Raw genomic sequence first — 21,645 nt, 5'->3', positions numbered from 1 at the left:
GAAAATGTTCAACATTTTTCCTAACAACATTCAGTAAAGAAATCTATAAAACTGTTCTTTATAAGAACATCATGGTAACTCAATTCTTAGAGGAAGTACTGAACCCTGGAGGTGTAATGTTCATTCTCCTACCCAACTGTATCAGTAAGTAAAAATTATCAAGAAAATTACTGAAGCTTAAAACCTAATGAGCAGTTGGGCAGTTTCTAAAAAAAAAATTATAGATACACCTAGCATATGACCCAGCAATTCCTGTCCTAGGTATATACCCAAGAGAATTAAAACCATGTTTACACAAAAACTTGCACATGAATGTTCATAGCAGCATTATTCATAACAGAAAGTAGAAACAACTCAAATGTCCATTCATTAATAAATGAATAAAATGTGGTAAATCCATACAATTAAATATTCTGCAGCCAACAAAGTACTGACACATAGTATAACATGCATAAACCTTGAACACATAAACCTAATTTTAAAAAGCCAGATACTAAAGGCCACATATTGAATGATTCCATTAATATTATCATTCCAGAAGAGGTAAATCCACAGAGACACAAAGTCGATTCATGGTTATCAGAGGCTGGGGAAAGGGGGAGTGAGAAGTGACTGCTAATAAGTATGGGGTTCTTTTTGGGATGATGAAAATGTTTTGAATTAGTCTGTGGCGGATGGTTGAACAATCCTGTAAATATACTAGAAATCACTGAATTAATCGTATACTTTTAAAAAGCAGTAAATTTTATGGTATGTTAATTATATTTCAATAAAAAATAAAACCTAATGGCATACCCTAGAAGAATAAAAGCAGTATTTACATAAATAGGATAAAATTAAAAGGTGGCTTCTTGTATTTGGATGTTTACATCTCTAGGAAAGCCAGAGAAGTTTTCCTTGGTTATTCCCTCAAATAATATGTTTTCCAAACTTTTAGAATTCTCTTCTTCCTTGGGAACACCAATTATTCTTAGGTTTGGTCATTTAACATAATCTCAAACTTCTTGGAGGCTTTGTTTATTTTATTTTATTTTTTATTCTTTTTTCTTTGTTGGGTTGGGTTAATTTGAAAGCCTTGTCTTCAAGCTCTGAAGTTCTTTGTTTGTTCAATTCTATTGTCGAGACTTTCCAGTGTATTTTGCATTTCTCTAAGTGTGTCCTTCATTTCCAGAAGTTGAGATTGTTTTTTATTTAAGCTATAAATTTCTCTGGAGATTTTCCCGTCCATATCTTGTAACTTTTGTTTTTTTTTTATTTCTTAACTTTGTATTCACCTCTCTGGTGCCTCTTTGAGTAGCTTAGTAAATGACCTTCTGATTTCCTCTTTCCGACAATTCAGAGATTTCTTCTTCATTTGGATCCACTGTTGGTGAGCTAGTGTGTTCCTTTGGGGGTGTTAAACAACCTTGTTTTGTCATATAACCAGAATTGTTTTTCTAGTTCCTTCTCATTGGGGTAGACTATGTCAGAGAGAAGATCTAGCTCAAGGGCTGTTATTCAGATTCTCTTGTCCCACAAGAGTGCTCCCTTGATGTGGTGCTCTCCCCACTTCCCCTAGGGATGGGGCTTCCTGAGAGCCAAACTGACATAATTGTTATTTCTTTTCTGGGTCTAGCCACCCCGCAGAGCTGCTGGACTCCAGGTTGGTACTGGGGAATGTCTGTGATGAGTCTTGTGATGTGATCTGTCTTCAGGTCTCTCAGCCATGGGTACCAGCACCTGCTCCAGTGGAGATAGGAGGGGAGTGAAGTGGACTCTGTGAGGGTCCTTGTTTGTGGTTTTCTTTAGTGTGTTGGTTGGCCTCCAGCCAGGAGGTGCCGCTTTCAAGAAAGCATCAGCTGCAGTAGTATAGGGAGGGTACAAGTTTGCCCTGGTATCACCTGGGTAAGTATTCAGGTTTCTCAGGCAGTGGGCGGAGTCATAGAGCTCCCAAGAGATTATGTCCTTGGTCTTTGGCTACCAGGGTGGGTAAAGACCATTAGGTGAGGGCAGGGTTATGCACATCTGAGCTCAGACTGTCCTTGGGCAGGGCTTGCTGCGGCTGCTGTGGGGGATTAAGGTATGGTTCCCAGGCCAGTGGAGTTATGTTCCCAGGAGTAGGGGTGGAGTTATGTTCCCAGGGGTATTACAGCTGCCTTTGCTGTCATACAGGTCACCCGGGAAGTGAGGGAAAGCTGGCAGTGACAGGCCTCACCCAGTTCCCACACAGCCCAAAAGGCAGGTCTCACTCCCAGCACGCACCCCCTACAGCACCATGCCCCCTCAACCAGGCAGCTGGTGAGCAGCGCTAAGATCTTGCCTAGACTACAAGCCTCCCCACTGAGAAAGCAAGCAGGGCTTTCGAGTTTCATGCCTCCCTGTCTGCCATGGCTTCTGTGCTCGTATCTGAACTCCCCTTTCATCCCTTCCCCCAGATTCTGTCCAGGAAACTTCCCATTCAACTGAAACTGTTACAACAAAGTTCAGCTGGAAGTTTCCTTCTCCCTGTGGTCTTTCCCCAATTCAAGTGACAGCCCTCCCCAAGGACCTCTGCAAGAAAAAGTCAGAAATGACTTCCCAGGGGACCAAGAATGCCCACAGGGATCTCCCCACTGCTTCCTCTACCCCTGTATTTTGCCCGGCTCTCTAAATTCATCTCAGCTCTAGATAAGCTCAAATCCTTCTCCCGTTATCTGAACCTTCAGGTTCCCAAGTGAGGATGCTGTGTTCAGAGGCGGACATTTCCCTGTCACACTTTGGGCACTCAGTTTTTCAGCTGTCTCACAGAGCCTGCAGTGGCAAGCTGCCTCTTTCCCAGGATGGCTATTGTTAAAAAGTCAAAAAACAACAGATGCTGGCGAGGTTGTGGAGAAAAAGGAATGTTTTTACACTGTTGGGAGTGTAAATTAGTTCAACCATTGTGGAGGACAGTATAGCAATTTCTCAAAGACCTAGAAGCAGAAATACCATTCAACCCAGCAATCCCATTACTAGGTATATAACCAAAGAAATAGAAATCATTCTATTATAAAGACATATGCATGCATATTTTTATTTCAGCACTATTCACAATAGCAAAGACATGGACTCAACCTAAATACTCATCAGTCATAGAATGGATAAAGAAAATGTGGTACAAGGCCGGGCACAGTGGCTCATGCCTGTAATCCCAGCACTTTGGTAGGCCAAGGCAGGTGGACTGCCTGAGCTCAGGAGTTCTGGACCAGACTGGGCAACACGGTGAAACCCCATCTCCACTAAAAATACAAAAAAAAAAGTTAGCCAGGCATGGTGGCGTGAGCCTGTAGTCCCAGCTACCCTGGAGGCTGAGACAGGAGAATCACCTGAACCCATGAGGTGGAGGTTGCAGTGAGCCAAGATTGCACCATGTACTCCAGCCTGGGCAACAGAGTGAGACTCCGTGTCTCAAAAAAAAAAAAGAAAGAAAATGTGGTACATACACACCATGAAATACTATGCAGCCATAAAAAGGAACAAGATCATGTACTTTCCAGGGACATGGATGGAGCTGGAACTAACAAACCAGCAAACTGGTAAACCATCCTTAGCAAACTAACACAGGAACAGAAAACCAAATACCACATGTTCTCACTTATAAGTGGCAGCTAAACGATCAGAACCCATGGACACATGGAAGGAAACAACACATACTGGAGCCTGTCAAATGGCAGTAGGTGGGAGGAAGGAGAGGATCAGGAAGAATAGCTAATAAATGCTGGGATTAATACGTGAGTGATGAGATGCTCTGTGCAGCAAACCACCATAGCATACGTTTACCTACGTAACAAACCTGCACATCTCGCACAGGTACCCCTGAACTTAAAAGTTGGAAGTTAAAAGAAAAAAAAAGGAATTAGAAAAGGAAACATGGACTAAATCCAAAGTAACAGGAGGGGAAACAATAAAGATGAGAGCAAAAATTTTTTAAATGACAAATACAAAAATAATGAAGAAAAACAAAACCAGAAGTTTGTTCTCTGAGAATTTCAATAAAATTGGCAAACCTTTAGCTAGATTAAGAAAAAAAGAGAAGACACAAATTACCAAAGTCAGAAATGAAACAGAGGATATTACCACTAATTTTATAGAAATAAAGATCACAAGAAGCCAGCATGGTGGTGCATGCCTGTATTCCCAACTACACTTTAAGAGGCTGAGGTGGGAGGATTGCTTACACCTAGGAGTCTGAAGGCAGCCTGGGCAACACAATGAGACTAAATATAATAATGATGAAAATAATTAAAAGATCATACTCTCATAATCCAGAAACTCAACAAATACCCAAACTGATCAAGAAGAAACAGAAAATCTGAATTGACTTATAAGAAGATGAATCAAAACCCTCTCAACAAAGAGACCAAAACAAAATAGTTTCGCTGATAAATTTTACTAAACATTTAAAAAAGAATTAACATTGGCTGGGTGCAGTGGCTCATGCCTGTAATTCCAGCACTTTGGGAGGCCAAGGCAGGTGGATCACCTAAAGGTCAGGAGTTCAAGACCAGCCTAGCCAACATGGTGAAACCCCGTCTCTATTAAAAATACAAAAATTAGCTGGACGCAGTGGCACATGCCTGTAATCCCAGCTACTTGGGAGGCTGAGGCAAGAAAATCGCTAGAGCCCAGGAGGCAGAGGTTGCAGTTGAGCCAAGATTGTGCCATTGCACTCTGGACAACAGAGCAAGACTCCATCTCAAAAAAAAGAATTAACATCAACCTTTCTCAAGCTCTGCCAAAAGAGGGCTGGGTGTGGTGGCTCATGCCTATAATCCCAACACTTTGGGAAGCAAAGGCAGGTGGACTGCTTGAGCCCAGGAGTTTGAGACCAGCCTAAGCAACATGGTGAAACCCCATCACTACCAAAAATACAAAAATTACCTGGGCATGGTAGCACACGCCTGTGGTCCCAGCTACTTGTAGTGGTGGGGGAGGGGGGTGCTGAGGTAAGAGGATCACTGGGAAATTGAGGCTGCAGTGAGCCATAATAGCACCACTGCATTCCCATCTAGGTGACAGAGTGAGACCCTGTCTCAAAAAAAAAAAAAAAAACTCTTTCCAAACATGGACAAGAAGGACTTCGAACTCATTCTAAGAAACCAGTATTATCAAAGCCAAAGACACAACAAGAAAATTACAGGCCAATGTCCCTTATGAATACAGATGCAAAATTCCTCAGCTAATACCAGTAAACTGAGTTCAGTAGCATATTAAAAGGACTACACACCCTGACCAAGTGGGTTTCTATCAACTTTCAGTATACGAAAATCAACCAACAAATCACACATTAATAAAGGAAAAAAATGATCATCTCAACTGACTGAGAAAAAAACATGTGACAAAACCCAATATTCTTTTTTTTTTTTTTTTTTTTTTTTTTTTTTTTGAGACGGAGTCTTGCTCTGTCCCCCAGGCTGGAGTGCAGTGGCGCATCTTGGCTCACTGCAAGCTCCGCCTCCCGGGTTCACGCCATTCTCCTGCCTCAGCCTCCCGAGTAGCTGGGACTACAGGCGCCCGCCAACATGCCTGGCTAATTTTTTTGTATTTTTAGTAGAGACGGGGTTTCACCATGTTAGCCAGGATGGTCTCGATCTCCTGACCTCGTGATCCGCCCGCCTCGGCCTCCCAAAGTGCTAGGATTACAGGCTTGAGCCACCGCGCCCGGCCCCCAATATTCTTTAAACTAGAAATAGAAGGGAACTTCTTCAACTTGATAAAGGTCATATATATGAAAAACTCACAGCTAACATCATATTCAGTGGTGAAAGATACAAGCTTTTCCCTTAAGATTAGGAACAAGGTAAAAATGTATACTATTATCACCTCTAATTATCACAGTACTAGAAGTTTTAGCCAGAGAAATTAGACAAGAAAAAGAAATAAATGACATCCAAATTGAAAAGGAATGTCAAGGTGGCACATGCCTGTAATCCCAGCTAGTCAGCAGGCTTAGGTGGGAGGATCCTTTGAGCCCGGGAGTTTGAGTTAAGCCTCAGTAACAAGTAAGACCCAGTTCCCCCCACCCCCCAAAAAAAGAAAAAGGAGTAAGTAAAATTATCTCTATTTACAGATGATAAGATCCTCTATACAGAAAACCCTAAAACCTGTTAGAACTAAATAAACTCAACAGGCCAAGTACACATGCCAATAGTCCCAGCTACTCGGGTGGCTGAGGCAAGAGGATCACCTGAGCCTAGAAGTCTGAGGCTGCAGTGAGCTATGATCACGTCACTGCACTCCAGCTTGGACGACAGAGCAAGACCCTGTCTCAAAAAAGAACAAAAAGAAAATTCAGAAGGATAAAGAGAGGACACACACAACACTCAGTTGCATTTCTATACAGCAACAATTAACAATCTGAAAAATAAATTTTAAAAAATCCCATTTAGAATAGCATCAAAGAAAATAAAATATTAAGAAATTAACCACAGAGGTAAAGGACTTGGATACCGAAAACTACAAAAGACTACTGAAAGAAATTAAAGAAGATCTAAACAAATGGAAAGATATCCCACATTCATGGGTTAAAAGACTTAATACTGTTGTCAATTTTACCCAAAGGGATCTACACATTTAATGAAATCCCTATCAAAATCTCAATGGCATTCTTTGCAGAAATAGAAAAAACCTACCCTAAAATTCTGATGGAATCTCAAGGAACCCCAGATACTAAATAACCTTGAAAAGGAAAAACAAAGTTGGAAAACTCACACTTCTTGATTTCAAAACTTACAACAAAGCTACAATAATCAAAACAGTGTTGCCACTTCTGTTTTACATAACACTGGAAATTCTAGTCAGAATAATTAGACAAGAAAAATAAAAGGTCTATTGTTGGGAGCAAGCCTCCCAAAATCTGGCCATAAACTGGCCCCAAAACTGGCCATGAACAAAATCTCTGCAGCACTGTGACATGTTCATGATGGCCATAATGCCCAAGCTGGAAGGTTGGGGGTTTACAGAAATGAGGGCAAGGAACACCTGGCCTGCCCAGGGCGGAAAACCACTTAAAGGCATTCTTAAGCCACAAACAAAAGCATAAAAACGATTTATGCCTTAAGGGCATGTTCCTGCTGCAGTTAACTAGCCCAATCTATTTCTTTAATTCGGCCCATCCCTTCCTTTCCCATAAGGGATACTTTTAGTTAATCTAATATCTATAGAAACAATGCTAATGACTGGCTTGTTGTTAATAAATACGTGGGTAAATGTCTGTTCAGGGATCTCAGCTCTGAAGGCTGTGAGACCCCTGATTTCCCACTTCACACCTCTATATTTCTGTGTGTGTGTCTTTAATTCCTCTAGCACCGCTGGGTTAGGGTCTCCCCGACCAAGCTGGTCTCGGCAGTCCGTTTTGGAAAATGAGAAATTAAATTATCTGTCTGTAGATGGCATGATCTTATACATAGAAAACCCTAACGAATTCACAAAAAAATGGTTAGAACTAATAAATTTAGCTGAATAGTAGGATACAAAATCAACATGCAAAACTCAGTTATATTTCTATATACTAGCAATGAACAATTTGAAAAGTTTAAGAAATAAAATTGTATTTATAATAGCATCAAAATGTATAATATTTAAGAATAAATTTAACCAAGGACTTGTACACTGAATTAAACAAGAAATGGAAACAAGAATTCAAATAAATATTTACATGCCAACATTCATAGCAGCATTATTCACAATACCCAAAGGTGGAAACAACCTCAGTGTTCATCAACAGATGAATGGATAAACAAAATGTAGTACGTAAAAAGGAATGACGTTCTGATACATGCTAGGATGTGAATAAACCTTGAAACACACCAAGTGAAATAAGTGAGACACAAAAGGACAAGTAATACATGATTCCACTTATATGAGGGGCCCAAAGAAAGTTAAAAATTTAGATAAGAGGCTATTTTTAATTAACAGCCAAGATTTATTTTCATTCCTATGAAAGCCAGAAAATAATGTATTAAGACCACAAATGGCCCTATCTGTTCCCTATGGTTTCAATCTAATTAAAACCTTATCAACTTAACATTCTCCAGTCAATGCTCCTTTTTTTGAGACAGGGTCTGGCTTTGTCACCCTGGCTGGAGTGCAATAGTGCCATCTCAGCTCACTGCAACCTCTACCTCCAGGGCTCAAGTCACCCTCCCACCTCAGCCTCCTGAGTAGCTGGAACTACAGGTGCATGCCACCATGCCTAACTAATTTTTGTTTTTCTTTTGGGTAAAGATGTAATTTTGCCATGTTGCCTGGGCTGGTCTTGAACTCCTGGGCTCAAGTGATCCTCCTGCGTTGGCCTCCCAAAGTGCTGGGATTACAGGTGTAAGCCATCACACCCAGCCTCAATGCTCTTTTAACAAGCTCCACATTACCAACTTGTCAAAACTCATGCTACTCATCCTGAATAAACATAATGACTAAAGCAGGATACACTGAATGCTCCCAACTGGTATACCTGAACATTTCTATTCCTATAAATTAAGTTGTATGTTTACATGAATTGCATTTTTTCCTCAAACCTACTGACACAAGTTGTACTATTGTAAGTGGTTGACTGAAACACTTTTTAAATTGATACAATGAATGCAAAAAGAGTTGCTTCTAAAAATTAAATTTTTGTTTTCTATTTCCTTAGTCTCTCAGGAAATGTACACAGAATGCCCTAATTTTATCTCTCTCCCTACTCAAATGATGCCTGTTTCTTTTCAAAGAAGCCTTTCCTGGTTCATTCAATATGAAGTGGCATTCTCTGTATTCTTAAGTAAAGTACCCATACTTTACTTTTCTTCAGAACATTCAGTCTGATACTATGTTTTCTGTCTATTTCTACCATTAGATTATAAACTGCATGAAGGCAGAGAATTGTCTTAGTTACTCTAGACCTCTAGCAATTAGAACAGTGCAAGAAATACAGTAGGTGCTCAATAAAAATTTAAATGTTTAGAAAGAATCCTTCAAGATAAGGTTTAATTAAAATGAGGGAATCTGCACTCAGACAAGACTTTTTCAATTAGCCACAGATAAGACAGATCCTATGTGTTCCCTTGTTCCCAAAATGAATTTTTCCTTCAATTCAAATGCAAACTTTTTTTTCAAGAATACCTCACGTGCAAGCTCTTCACTACTACTCAGGAAAACCCTAAAGAAGAAGTGCAATTTATTTCCAATCCCAACAGCAGTAAATTATCCACTTTGTTCTCAGGTTGATAATATCAGAATTTGTTAATAAAGTGCCAAAAATCATACCCTAAAACAACAACTAAAAACCTTTTCTCTGCTTTTCTTCAAATTTCTCTTAAGAAATTAACTCTCTGCCTTTTCAGGAAGTGGGGAGGGAAACTCTTTGGTACTCAAATAAAACGTTGCAATTCTGCTTTTAAATAAAATGTGCTCCCTTCTAGTTTTTTCCAAAACCTTATACTAGAAGAGTTTCTAAATACTTTGAAAGCAAAAAAAAACAAAATTTTGATTCATCAAAATTTTGACTGCTCTTGAAATCAATTTTTAATTATATAAAATTTTAGTAAGTTCTGGGTTATTTTTTAAAACAGCCTAAAAAACTAAAAGATAAGAAAACTGCCACATGGTCAGAAGTCATTGCAGCTCTGAAAGGTCACATGTATTACTTCATTCTTTGAAAAAAACACAAAAACTGGTCATACTGAAAATGCAAACTGAATAGAGCCATAAATAAATTTCAATAAGGTATGACGGTAATGAAAAAAAATGACAATGAAAAATGAATTACGAGGTTTTAAATTGAACTAAAAATAGCTTTTACTTTCTAAAATCAAGTTGCATTCAAAAACAAAATCATATTACAGTTAGGAATACACACATGTAGTAAAACCTTTTTAAAGAATAAAACTCAGAATAAAGTTATCTTTGCTTATATTTTTAAACTATAACATATGCCCTTGGATTTGAGAAAACAGAAAATTAATGAAATGATTCACAGCAGCCAAACCACTGTTATACCAGTTACCTCGGGGAAAACACTTTTGGTTACTGTATATGACTTACGAAAATATTTTACAATAATTTTTTTTTTTTTTTTTTGAGACAGAATTTCGCTCTGTCGCCCAGGCTGGAGTGCAGTGGCATGATCTCGGCTCACTGCAAGCTCCGACTCCTGGGTTCACACCATTCTCCTGCCTCAGCCTCCCGAGTGGCTGGGACTACAGGCGCCCGCCACCGTGCCCGGCTAATTTTTTTTTGTATTTTTAGTAGAGACGGGGGTTTCACCGTGTTGGCCAGGATGGTCTCGATCTCCTGACCTCGTGATCCACCTGCCTCGGCCTCCCAAAGTGCTGAGATTACAGACGTGAGCCACCGCACCCAGCCTATAATAATTTCATATTAAGTATCTTTTATAATGGTAGGGAGTATTAAGTTTTATGCTGGAAGAATTCTTCATTATAAAATATCTGACATCCCATTATCAAAGAAAAACATGTATCCAATTTCCAAAGGCTCATGTCAAAGATAATTGATTACTGCACATCAGTTTCCACTTATTGAAAATCTATTGTGTATCATTGTTAGATGCCTTATATATATTCCTCTTACATAAGCCTCAAAGTATAAGGTGAAGTATTTTGCACGAAGCCAGTTATACAGAAAAAAGCAAGATTAATCTATATCAAGTCTGCCATGCTTCCAAGTCAGTGCACCATGGTATTTTCCCCAACAGTGCATAAGAGTACTCGTAACCTAAAAAATCTTGAACTGGGTCCCATAAAACATATAAAACCTAGCTGCTGAAAAGAGCTACCTGTCTGGGCTGATACATGTGTCACCTTCGGCTCTTCTTTCCTCTAGGAGGTTAAAAAAAAAAAAAAAAAAAGTCGGTTTAATCTGCTGAAGATTATGCTTATAAAAAAAAAAAAACAGAAAAGAAAATGTAGAACTTCTTCCACATGTTCTCTTTATGACTTAAAAAAGCAACAGAAGGTAAGCTGATCACGATCAAAGACCAAATTTCTAAACTCTAGCTACATATAAAACTCTAGCTCAGCTTTGGCTTTTGTAAACACTTGACAGCCGTGTAGTTGGACTAAATGACTTCCATGGACAGCCTACATTTTCCAAAACCCTCAATATAAAACTATAACATACAGAAATAATACACAGCAACAGAATATGCATATTTTCTTGTTACATGTTCTTGAGAGTAAAAATTACACCTTATTCATCCACTAAAGTACCTTAAAATATGTGATGTAGCCATTTACTAAGCATTTATTAAACTTTCAAATTTATGTTCTTCCATACATCACAATGGATTTGAACTGACAGAAATGAAATTTCATACTGATAACAGAAGTTACACTGCTCCAACACTCTGAAGTAGGGCAGATCTTGGTTAACTCTTTTTGCTTAAGTAAATCAACTGAAAAGAATGACTTAGATCAAAATTTTTATATTCCATTTGGAAATGAGAACACATCTATTTCTTAATATTCTGGAACTGATAACTCACCTGAGACCATGGTCTGTGATCTGATAACATCCAGATAAACTGAGAAACAGAAGTACACGTCCAGTCTCTTGATCAGATTTTTCACTCCCAAAGTAAATTAAGTCTTTTCCCCTAGACAATCTAGTCCTTGATGCTTTTCTACACATTGCAGAAGATTCTGGGAGTGCTGACATAGTTCTTAAAGCTGTTCCTGTACAACAAAATGAGTGACCACAATACGCAAAGGCTGGAGAAGCACAATGCTGCTGCCAACAGACACTAGTCCTTAGTCCAACAATGTCCTTACTAAAACAACCAGAGGTGGAACAACTAAAGTTGGATGCTGTTTCCATTACACAAAGACTTTCAACATTTCTATGTCTCCATTCCACAGCATCTTCAATATCAGCCAAATCTTCAGCATCTAACATCCACACATAAGGAGAAGTGAAATTTTCAGAAGAAACAGGCTTAGTCCAGGGGTGTTCGTTATCTATTTCTTCTCCAATGCCCTTGTTAGTTAAATCGTGCAAACAAGCATACTGCTTGGTGGACTGCATGGTAATGTCTTTATTTTTCCATGTAGTTGAAGTAATTTTGCTTGTAGATGTTTTCAAAAAGCCACTTTGATAGGATGTCAGAATTCCAAGAGCTCTGGAAATCTTCTCTAGGGCCACATCTGTGATTTTCTCACAACCAGACAGATCAAGATGCCGAAGAGTCTGGCAGCAACCAAGCCAAGACCAACTATAATTGAAACACAAGACTATTAATGAATATTGTTAAATTTTTCAAAAGCATTTGACTATATGTATGTAGATGAAAACCAGAAGAAAGATTTTACATCTAATATAATCACTTAAGCATTTACTGAATTATCTATTGTTAAGTACTATTCTTGATGCTAGGGATACAAAAACTCAATGAGAGTAATTAGGAAGTCAAAGTATTCCTAACTAACAGAAGGGCAGGATGTGAGAGGAGTAAGGATTGGAAGACTTAAGTTTATATCCTAAAAGTAATCAGCAGAAGGCTGCAAACACATGAAAGAAAGAGAAGAATAACTAATGGTTAATGAGGAAGATCCGTAAGAAATAAGCTCTAGGAAGCTTTAGCCTGAGAAGAGTATACCTCTTCCTCTGCAGCAGGAAAAAAGGTGCTGATATAAATGGTTGGGTGGGAAAGAGGGAGTGAGCAATAATACAGAGAATTGGTGGTCAAGGAGATATATTCTAGGAAGAAGGTGGCTTGAAGAAAGTTATACTATACTATTTCAGAGTAACTGTGAAGAATCTAAGAGGGAGCTTTGCCAAATGGCACTTAGAGCCCAACTAAAACTAAAACTTCTTAAAAACACATAATACCAATCTATATGGTTGCACAGCAGGGCTCAAGGGCCTAGACAAAATATAGGACTACAGAGATTGCAAGGTAATAAAGATGGGATTTTTGGATCAGCTGGGACCTATGAATAAGAAGTGAAGAACTGGAGGGTGCTATCGAATTATACTTAGACATGACTGAGATTTGATAGTAAAAAATAATAGTATGATTAAACTGCAATTACATAAATGAAACCTTATAAAATAGTTTTTCATTATATTTAAATTGTTTAACATAACTAACCTGTCAAATGCAGAATCTGAAATGTCAGTCTGGGTAAGATCCAGATGCTCCAGGTTAGGACAAAGCTCTAAAATCTGCCTAACCTAAAAGGGAAAAAATTGTCATTGTGAAGATCTGCAGAACTTCAGTTAGCTAAGTAACAAATGACTATTAGTAAACATAATCTAGTTCACAAAGTTTGTGAATATAAAAAAAATCACCTGAATACTTGAATAAAGTATAATAAAATATTCTAGGCTCAAATCCCTGAGAATCTTTTTTTTTTTTTTTGAGACGGAGTCTCGCTCTGTCACCCAGGCTGGAGGGCAGTTGGCAGGATCTTGGCTCACTGCAACCTCTGCTTTCCGGGTTCAAGTGAGTCTTCTGCCTCAGCCTCCTGAGTAGCTGAGACTACAGGCACATGCCACTACACTCGGCTAATTTTTGCATTTTTAGTAGAGATGGGGTTTCACCATATCAGCCAGGCTGGTCTTGAACTCCTGACCTCGTGATCCTCCCACCTCGGTCTCCCAAAGTGCTGAGATTACAGGCATGAGCCACCGCACCCGCCCAAGAATCTATTTTGGCAGTTATGAGACTAAACCAGGAAATTTACATTTTTAAGGAACACTCAAGATTCTGATGTATGAAATCGTAAGATCCACTTTTATAAAACAGTGATTTCATCTCATTTGCCCATCTTACCATGCCTTACATATTACTTTAAAAATCACATAAAACTGGGCTTTATCACTTAACATCTGTGAAACTGAATAAAATGTTTAACCTCTTCTAGTCAGTTTCCTCATCTATAACACACAGGTAATGATAATTATGCTACGAAGATTGTTGTGAGAACTGCAATGAAATAATAAGTAACCTAGCAGTGTATGCCTACCCATAGCAAGGCACTCAATAATCATTTTTGGGTTTGTTTCCCCTTAATTAAACTCAGGAATAAGCAAACCAAAGTCTTATCATACTATTTTTCTTAATACCCAAACTAGTGTTAATTTAAACATACCATTTTGCTGGAAACTGCAGAGCTGTATGCTAATACTAAGGTTTTTACAGAAGTACCAACATATGGTAGAACGTTATGAATTAAGCCATGGAGTAAACGTTTTTCCATTTGTGCAATGCTGATAGCAATTGATTCCTCCGCAGACTCTTCTGTAAAATGAATTCAAAAGTCTAAGAACTTGATAAACTGGTAATAATTAAGCTACTCAAGGGCTCACCAAATTGTTAAATATGACATACTTTGTGCTATCCTTATACTTTCTTATGTAAACCATCCCATTTTTAGGCAATGAAAAAGTTTCAGAAAAAAATGTGAAAACTGAAAAGAACAGTAAAAGTTTTCAAGAGAAAAGAAAATACGGTATCAAAAGAAAAATGATCCATAGTAAAACATACTATCATTGATTCCACATAACTAAAAAGGGCACAAAGCTAGAAAAGACTTGAAACTCAACTAAATTAGCCTGATCATAATGAATCAAGCAAAGGAAGGTACTTTAGAATTTCTAACTAGCTAAAAATGAGCATGGCTTTTGGTTTTACTTAATAACTTCTGTAAAGCTTGGATGTTTACAACAGAATGTACTACTGTAACATCCACCATGAAAACACTATAAACTCCAATTCAAAAAAAGGAAAAAACACACTACACTAAAAAGAATGAATAATTGTACTGTATTGCCTTTCTCAGGATCCTATTGTTATTATTCTTACCTAAAGACCAATCTGAATGTCTTTAAACATAAAACGATTTAACAGAATAAGTTAAGGAGGTTTCATTTAAAACAAAACTAAGTACAGCAGACAAAAAGATATCAACTATAAGAATTTGTTACTCATGGTTCCTTGTTTAGGTATTATCCTAAATTCCTCCTTTAGCCAGACCCAGACACACACACACACACACACACACACACACACACACACACACACGAAGATAAAATATTAAGGAGATAAAAATTACTTGAGCCCTACTCATTCTACTATAATTTTATTCCCAAGCCATTCTTTTGTTTCTGTGGCCCTCACTATCTAAATGTATACTATTTACTATGAAATTCTTAAATTTTTAATTTTTTATTGACATACAATAATTATGCACATTTTGGGGGTACATGTGATACTTTGGCACCTGTATACAATGTGTGATGATTAAATCAAGGTAATTGGAACTGTGAAATCTTTAAGAAAGTTAAACATTCTATGAAAAACAGTAACTTCTTAGGACAAGTAAAAAGACAAGGCAGCTAAACCGAAAAAAGCACTGAAGTAAATGGCAGTTTAATCTTTAATAATTAACAGATATACTATCTAAAAAGGCTCAATCTTTATAGCGTTAACTTTTCCTTTTCAATATGAAGGAAATCGACAGTCTTTGCTCTGGCTATCTTCAAGTATTGAGACAAATACACTGAATTTGTGAGAACCTTCAAAATTCTTACCACGGGTATTATGAATTAATTTTCTAGAACAAATAAACTGAGACTTCCTTAAGTTGCAATCTGAGCAAATATCTCATCTCCTTCAGGTCTTTACTCAAATTTCCCAAAGGACCTTAACTAATCGCTCAATTTAAAACTGCAATTTTAAATTCTTCTTGGCATGTTTTCCTTGTTTTATTTTTCTCTACAACACTTGTCACCATCTAATATGGAATATATTTTACCCGTATTTATTGTCTGCCTCCCGTCTCTAAATTTTAAGCTCAATGAGGGCCAGTTTTTTTTTTTTTTCCATTTTGTTCACCATTAGATCCTTCATACCTAAAACAATGCCTGCCACAGGTAAGCACATCACCAAATCTATCATAACTAGAATAGACCTTTTCCTTATATAGGACATTTTGAATCTTTATATCAAAATGTGGCACACCTGCGTTTCATAAAAATAAACTACTTCAGCTGCTGATACAACAATCTTTATACTTACACTGCTACTTTCCACGTGTCTTCTTTCCACATTTAGTTCTTTCGCCAGACCAAATTACTTTAAGCAGGTAACTTTATAAATAAAATTTCCTATAGTTTCAGTTTTACCAACTAGAAGAATGTCTCATCTGTTCATTTTTTACTATTTTACCATCTGTTAGTAATTATTATCTAGAATATCCAAGACAATTTGTTTTCCTCCTCATACTTCCAAATAGCATCTTTCTGCACAAGTATGACAGCATTTTTCCATCATGTACTTTAAATTAAAAATTATGTTTTCTAAATTCTCTCTCATTTGTGAGTTCTTTGGAGTAGCGATTAAGTCTTATCCACCCTTGAACTCTCCCAGTGTTTAATGAATGGCTACATTAGTTTTTGTAATCCCTTACCATTTACAAAGAATATTTATGTATATTACTTCTTACTTCTACAATAATCTTATTAGGCAAGTAGTAAGACTATTTACAAATGAGTAAGTCAACTCAACAGTTTCATCCTATTTCCCTCAAGCCACAGATGACTCAATAGATGCTGTGCAACTGATCACTTGAAGTGGTGCTAAAATCACATTGTAAACTATAAAGCACTATAATAAATGTACATTATTTTCATAAGAAAAAAGTACCATTTTCTGATTTTTGATTTTAATATAAAAATAAGAGAAATAATCCTATGCACTCTTTAAAGTATGTCAAACAACTAATTTAAAATTTTATTATTATTCCTTCAAGTTTTAAAAAGTAGTAGGCTTAGAAACACGTTTCTTTACAAAACACAAAATACATAAATCTAATACCTAATAATTATAAGTACTTAATTATAAATTATTGAAACATGTAATAATTTTAATTTCAAACAAGCTTACCAGATTCATCTATGTCAGCATCTTCATCCCACTCATGAAAAGCACGACTTTCATCTTTCCTATTTTTCACCCATTCTTCATCAGGTTCAGTATCAAGTTCAGTTGCGGGACCACTATACCAGTCACCTACTCAATGAATAAACAAGTAAAAGGATCAAAATAATATCAGATTGTCTGCAATTACGAAAAACTACGCTATTTACAATAAAAATCTCTACACAGAGAAAACACCTGAGCCCTAGGCAATAAGCAACTTTTTTTTTTTTAATACTTTTAAGTTCTACGGTACATGTGCACAACGTGCAGGTTTGCTACATAGGTATATATGTGCCATGTTGGTTTGCTGCACCCATCAACTCATCATTTACATTAGGTATTTCTCCTAATGCTATCCCTCCCCCAGTCCCCTACCCCCCCGCCAACAGGACCTAGTGTGTGACGTTCCCCGCCCTGTGTCCAAGTGTTCTCTTTGTTCAATTCCCACCTATGAGTGAGAACATATGGTGTTTGGTTCTGTCCTTGTGACAGTTTGCTAAGACTGATGGTTTCCACCTTCATCCATGTCCCTACAAAGGACATGAACTCATCTTTTTATGGCTGCATAGTATTCCATGGTGTGTATGTGCCACATTTTCTTAATCCAGTCTATCACTGATGGACATTTGGATTGGTTCCAAGTCTTTGCTATTGTGAATAGTGCCACAATAAACATATGTGTGCATGTCTCTTTATAGTAGCATGATTTATAATCCTTTGGGTATACACCCAGTAATGGGATGGCTGGGTCAAATGGTATTTCTAGTTCTAGATCCCTGAGGAATCACCACACTGTCTTCCACATGGCTGAACTAATTTACACTCCCACCAACAGCGTAAAAGTGTTCGTATTTCTCCACATCCTCTCCAGCATCTGTTGTTTCCTGACTTTTTAATGATGGCCATTCTAACTTGTGTGAGATGGTATCTCATTGTGGTTTTGATTTGCATTTCTCTGATGACCAGTGATGATGAGCATTTTTTCAAGTGTCTGTTGGCTGCATAAATGTCTTCTTTTGAGAAGTGTCTATTCATATCCTTTGCCCACTTTTTGATGGGTTTTTTTTTTCTTGTACATTTGTTTCAGTTCTTTGTAGATTCTGGATATTAGCCCTTTGTCAGATGGGTAGATGGCAAAAATTTTCTCTCATTCTGTAGGTTGCCTGTTCACTCTGATGGTAGTTTCTTTTGCCATGCAGAAGGCTTTAGTTTCATTAGATCCCATTTGTCAATATTGCCTTTTGTTGCCATTGCTTTTGGTGTTTTAGTCATGAAGTCCTTGTGCATGCCTATGTCCTGAATGGTATTGCCTAGGTTTTCTTCTAGGGTTTTTATGGTGTGAGGTCTAACATTTAAATATTTAATCCATCTTGAATTAATTTTTGTATAAGATGTAAGGAAGGGATCCAGTTTCAGCTTTCTACATATGGCTAGCCAGTTTTCCCAGCACCATTTATTACATAGGGAATCCTTTCCCTATTTCTTGCTTTTTCTCAGGTTTGTGAAAGAAGATGGTTGTAGATGTGTGGTGTCATTTCTGAGGCATCTGTTCTGTTGCATTGGTCTATACCTCTGTTTTGGTACCAGCACCATGCTGTTTTGGTTACTGTAGCCTTGTAGTGTAGTTTGAAGTCAGGTAGCATGATGCCTCCAGCTTTGTTCTTTTGGCTTAGGATTGTCTTGGCAATGCGGGCTCTTTTTTGGTTCCATGTGAACTTTAACGTAGTTCTTCACAATTCTGTGAAGAAAGCCATTGGTAGCTTGATGGCAATGGCACTGAATCTATAAATTACCTTGGGCAGTATGGCCATTTTCACGATATTGATTCTTCCTATCCATGAACATGGAATGTTCTTCCATTTGTTTGTGTCCTCTTTCATTTTGTTGAGCAGTGGTTTGTAGTTCTCCTTGAAGAGGTCCTTCACATCCCTTGTAAGTTGTATTCCTAGGTATTTTATTCTCTTTGTAGCAATTGTGAATGGAAGTTCACTCATGATTTGAATCTCTGTCTGTTATTGCTGTATAAGAATGCTTGCGATTTTTGCACACTGATTTTGTATCCTGAGACTTTGCTGAAGTTGCTTATCAGCTTAAGGAGATTTGGGGCTGAGACAATGGGGTTTTCCAAATATACAATCATGTCATCTGCAATCAGAGACAATCTGACTTTCTCTTTTCCTAACTGAATACCCTTTATTTCTTCCTCCTGCCTGATTGCCCTGGCCAGAACTTCCAACACTAAGTTGAATAGGAGTGGTGAGAAAGAGCATCCTTGTCTTGTGCTGGTTTTCAAAGGGAACGCTTCCAGTTTTTGCCCAGGCAATGGGCAATTTTTTAGAAATATTTAATTATGGTTAAAAAAAAGTTACACTGAAATGGCCGGGCGCGGTGGCTCAAGCCTGTAATCCCAGCACTTTCGGAGGCCGAGGCAGGCGGATCACGAGGTCAGGAGATCGAGACCATCCTGGCTAACACGGTGAAACCCCGTCTCTACTAAAAATACAAAAAATTAGCCGGGTGTGTTGGCGGGCGCCTGTAGTCCCAGCTACTCGGGAGGCTGAGGCAGGAGAATGGCGTGAACCCGGGAGGCGGAGCTTGCAGTGAGCCGAGATCGCGCCACTGCACTCCAGCCTGGGGCAGAGAGCAAGACTCCGTCTCAAAAAAAAAAAAAAAAAAAAAGTTACACTGAAATAAGCAAAGGATTCCATTTCAGACACACTGAGAAGAACTATGATAGGTGGGTTCAACTAACAATAATAATCAATTAACCAATAGTTCATATTTTCCCAAAGTAAATCTTTCTCTTTCAAACTATGGAAACAGAACAATAACTATAAAAATGTATAGCGTCTGCTATGTACCTGCTATGTATTTACTCTCTATACAAAAAGTTTTTCAACTTTATCTTTTATAGAAATAAGCTTAATGATTATCAAGTCTTGGATAAAATTTTAGAAATCACGAGGAGCAAACATTTTCCCCTGCTGTCATTTCACACTGGTTCCCACAATAGCTTCATTATGATAACAGCTAATAAATAAAAGGAAGCAGGATTGTCTACTCTATAGTCAACCAGTCAGCAGTTCAGAAGTAGATGAGAACAGAAGCAAAGGGAAAGATTAATGTAAAGCTAACTATAAATTTATAGATCCTGGAGAATGTACTGCAACTAAATTATATGATCATGAAATGAGATTATGCGGAATCAATTTACTGAACTCATTTTTTTGGAGACAGAGTCTCACTCTGCCGCCCAGGCTGGAGTGCAATGGCACAGTCTCCGCTCACTGCAAACTCTGCCTCCTGGACTCAGGTGATTCTTGTGCCTCAGCCTCCCAAGTAGCTGGGATAACAGGAATGCACCTCCACACTGGCTAATTTATTTTTATTTTTATTTGTATTTGTATTTTAGTAGACACAGGGTTTCACCTTGTTGCCCGGGGTGGTCTCGAACTCCTGAGCTCAGGCAATCTGCCTGCCTTGGCATCCCAAAGTGCTAGGAGATTACAGGCGTGAGCCACCGTGCCTGGCCAATTTACTGAACTCTTAACATTACATCTAAATTAAGGTTTCTCAACTTTGACAACACTGACATCTTGGGCTGGGTAATTGTTTTTGGGTGCTGTCCTGTGGATTATAGGGTGCTTAGCAACAACCCTGGCCTCTACCCACTAGATGCCGGTATGATACCCAAAGATGGGGCAAACAAAATTCCTCCAGATATTTCAAATATCCCCTGGAAGGGGGAAAAATCAATTTGATTGAGAACCACTCAAAGCAAATACTATAAACAGATAAAAACCGATTTCTATTGATTTTTTTTTCTTTTTTTTTTTTTTGAGAAGGAGTCTCGCTCTGTCGCCCAGGCTGGAGTGCAGTGGCGCAATCTCGGCTCACTGCAAGCTCCGCCTCCCGAGTTCACGCCATTCTCCTGCCTCAGCCTCTCCGAGTAGCTGGGACTACAGGCGCCCACCACCACACCCGGCTAATTTTTTGTATTTTTAGTAGAGACGGGGTTTCACCGTGGTCTCGATCTCCTGACCTCGTGATCCGCCCGCCTCGGCCTCCCAAAGTGCTGGGATTACAAGCGTGAGCCACTGCGCCCGGCTTTTTTTTTTTTTTTTTCAAGACACAGTCTTCCCTCTGTCATCCGGATTGGAGTACAGTGATGTGATCATGGCTCACTGCAGCCTTGACTTCCCATGCTCAAATGATCCTCCCCTCCACCTCAGCCTCTCAAGTAACTGGGATTACAGGCATGTGCCACCACGTCTGATTAATTTTTTTTATTTTTTGTTTTGTTTTTTTTTGAGACGGAGTCTCACTCTGTTGCCCAGGCTGGAGTGCAATGGCACATATCGGCTCACTGCAACCTCTACCTCTCGGGTTCAAGCAATTCTCCCTGCCTCAGCCTCCCAAGTAGCTGGGATTACAGGTGCCTGCCACCACACCTGGCTAATTTTTGTATTTTTAGTAGAGACAGGGTTTCACCATGTTGGCCAGGCTGGTCTCAAACTCCTGAACTCAGGTGATCCACCCACCTCAGCTTCCCAAAGTGCTGGGATTACAGGTGTGAGCCACTGTGCCCGGCCATTTTTTTTATTTTTTTAGTAAAGATGAGGTCTCTGTATGTTGCTCAGGCTTCTTGGAACTTTTTGTTTAAACATATTAATAACAGAAAAAAGCAGTATATTTGAGATTTAGGTGAATTCATGAAAGCACAGCATTAT

At 38.4% G+C, this 21,645-nt stretch overlaps 1 protein-coding gene across 2 annotated transcripts in view; it reads right to left on the bottom strand.

Annotated features, from left to right (window-relative positions):
- Positions 1-21,645, bottom strand: part of FBXL5 (F-box and leucine rich repeat protein 5) — a 50,891-nt gene that overhangs the window by 8,011 nt on the left and 21,235 nt on the right. For both annotated transcript variants that reach the window (XM_032135873.2, XM_032135874.2), the window contains exons 6-9: positions 16,880-17,005; positions 14,085-14,233; positions 13,082-13,164; positions 11,477-12,202 (exon numbers count right to left, since the gene is read on the bottom strand). In XM_032135873.2, the coding sequence (XP_031991764.1) occupies positions 11,477-12,202; positions 13,082-13,164; positions 14,085-14,233; positions 16,880-17,005 (1,084 nt within the window). The remainder of the gene's footprint in view (positions 1-11,476; positions 12,203-13,081; positions 13,165-14,084; positions 14,234-16,879; positions 17,006-21,645) is intronic.

This window comes from Hylobates moloch, unplaced genomic scaffold (genome assembly GCF_009828535.3).
Source record: "Hylobates moloch isolate HMO894 unplaced genomic scaffold, HMol_V3 SCAFFOLD_17, whole genome shotgun sequence".
Classification (NCBI taxonomy): domain Eukaryota; kingdom Metazoa; phylum Chordata; class Mammalia; order Primates; family Hylobatidae; genus Hylobates; species Hylobates moloch.
The sequence above is the reverse complement of the archived record's forward strand: the minus strand, read 5'-3'. Positions and strand labels throughout refer to the sequence as shown.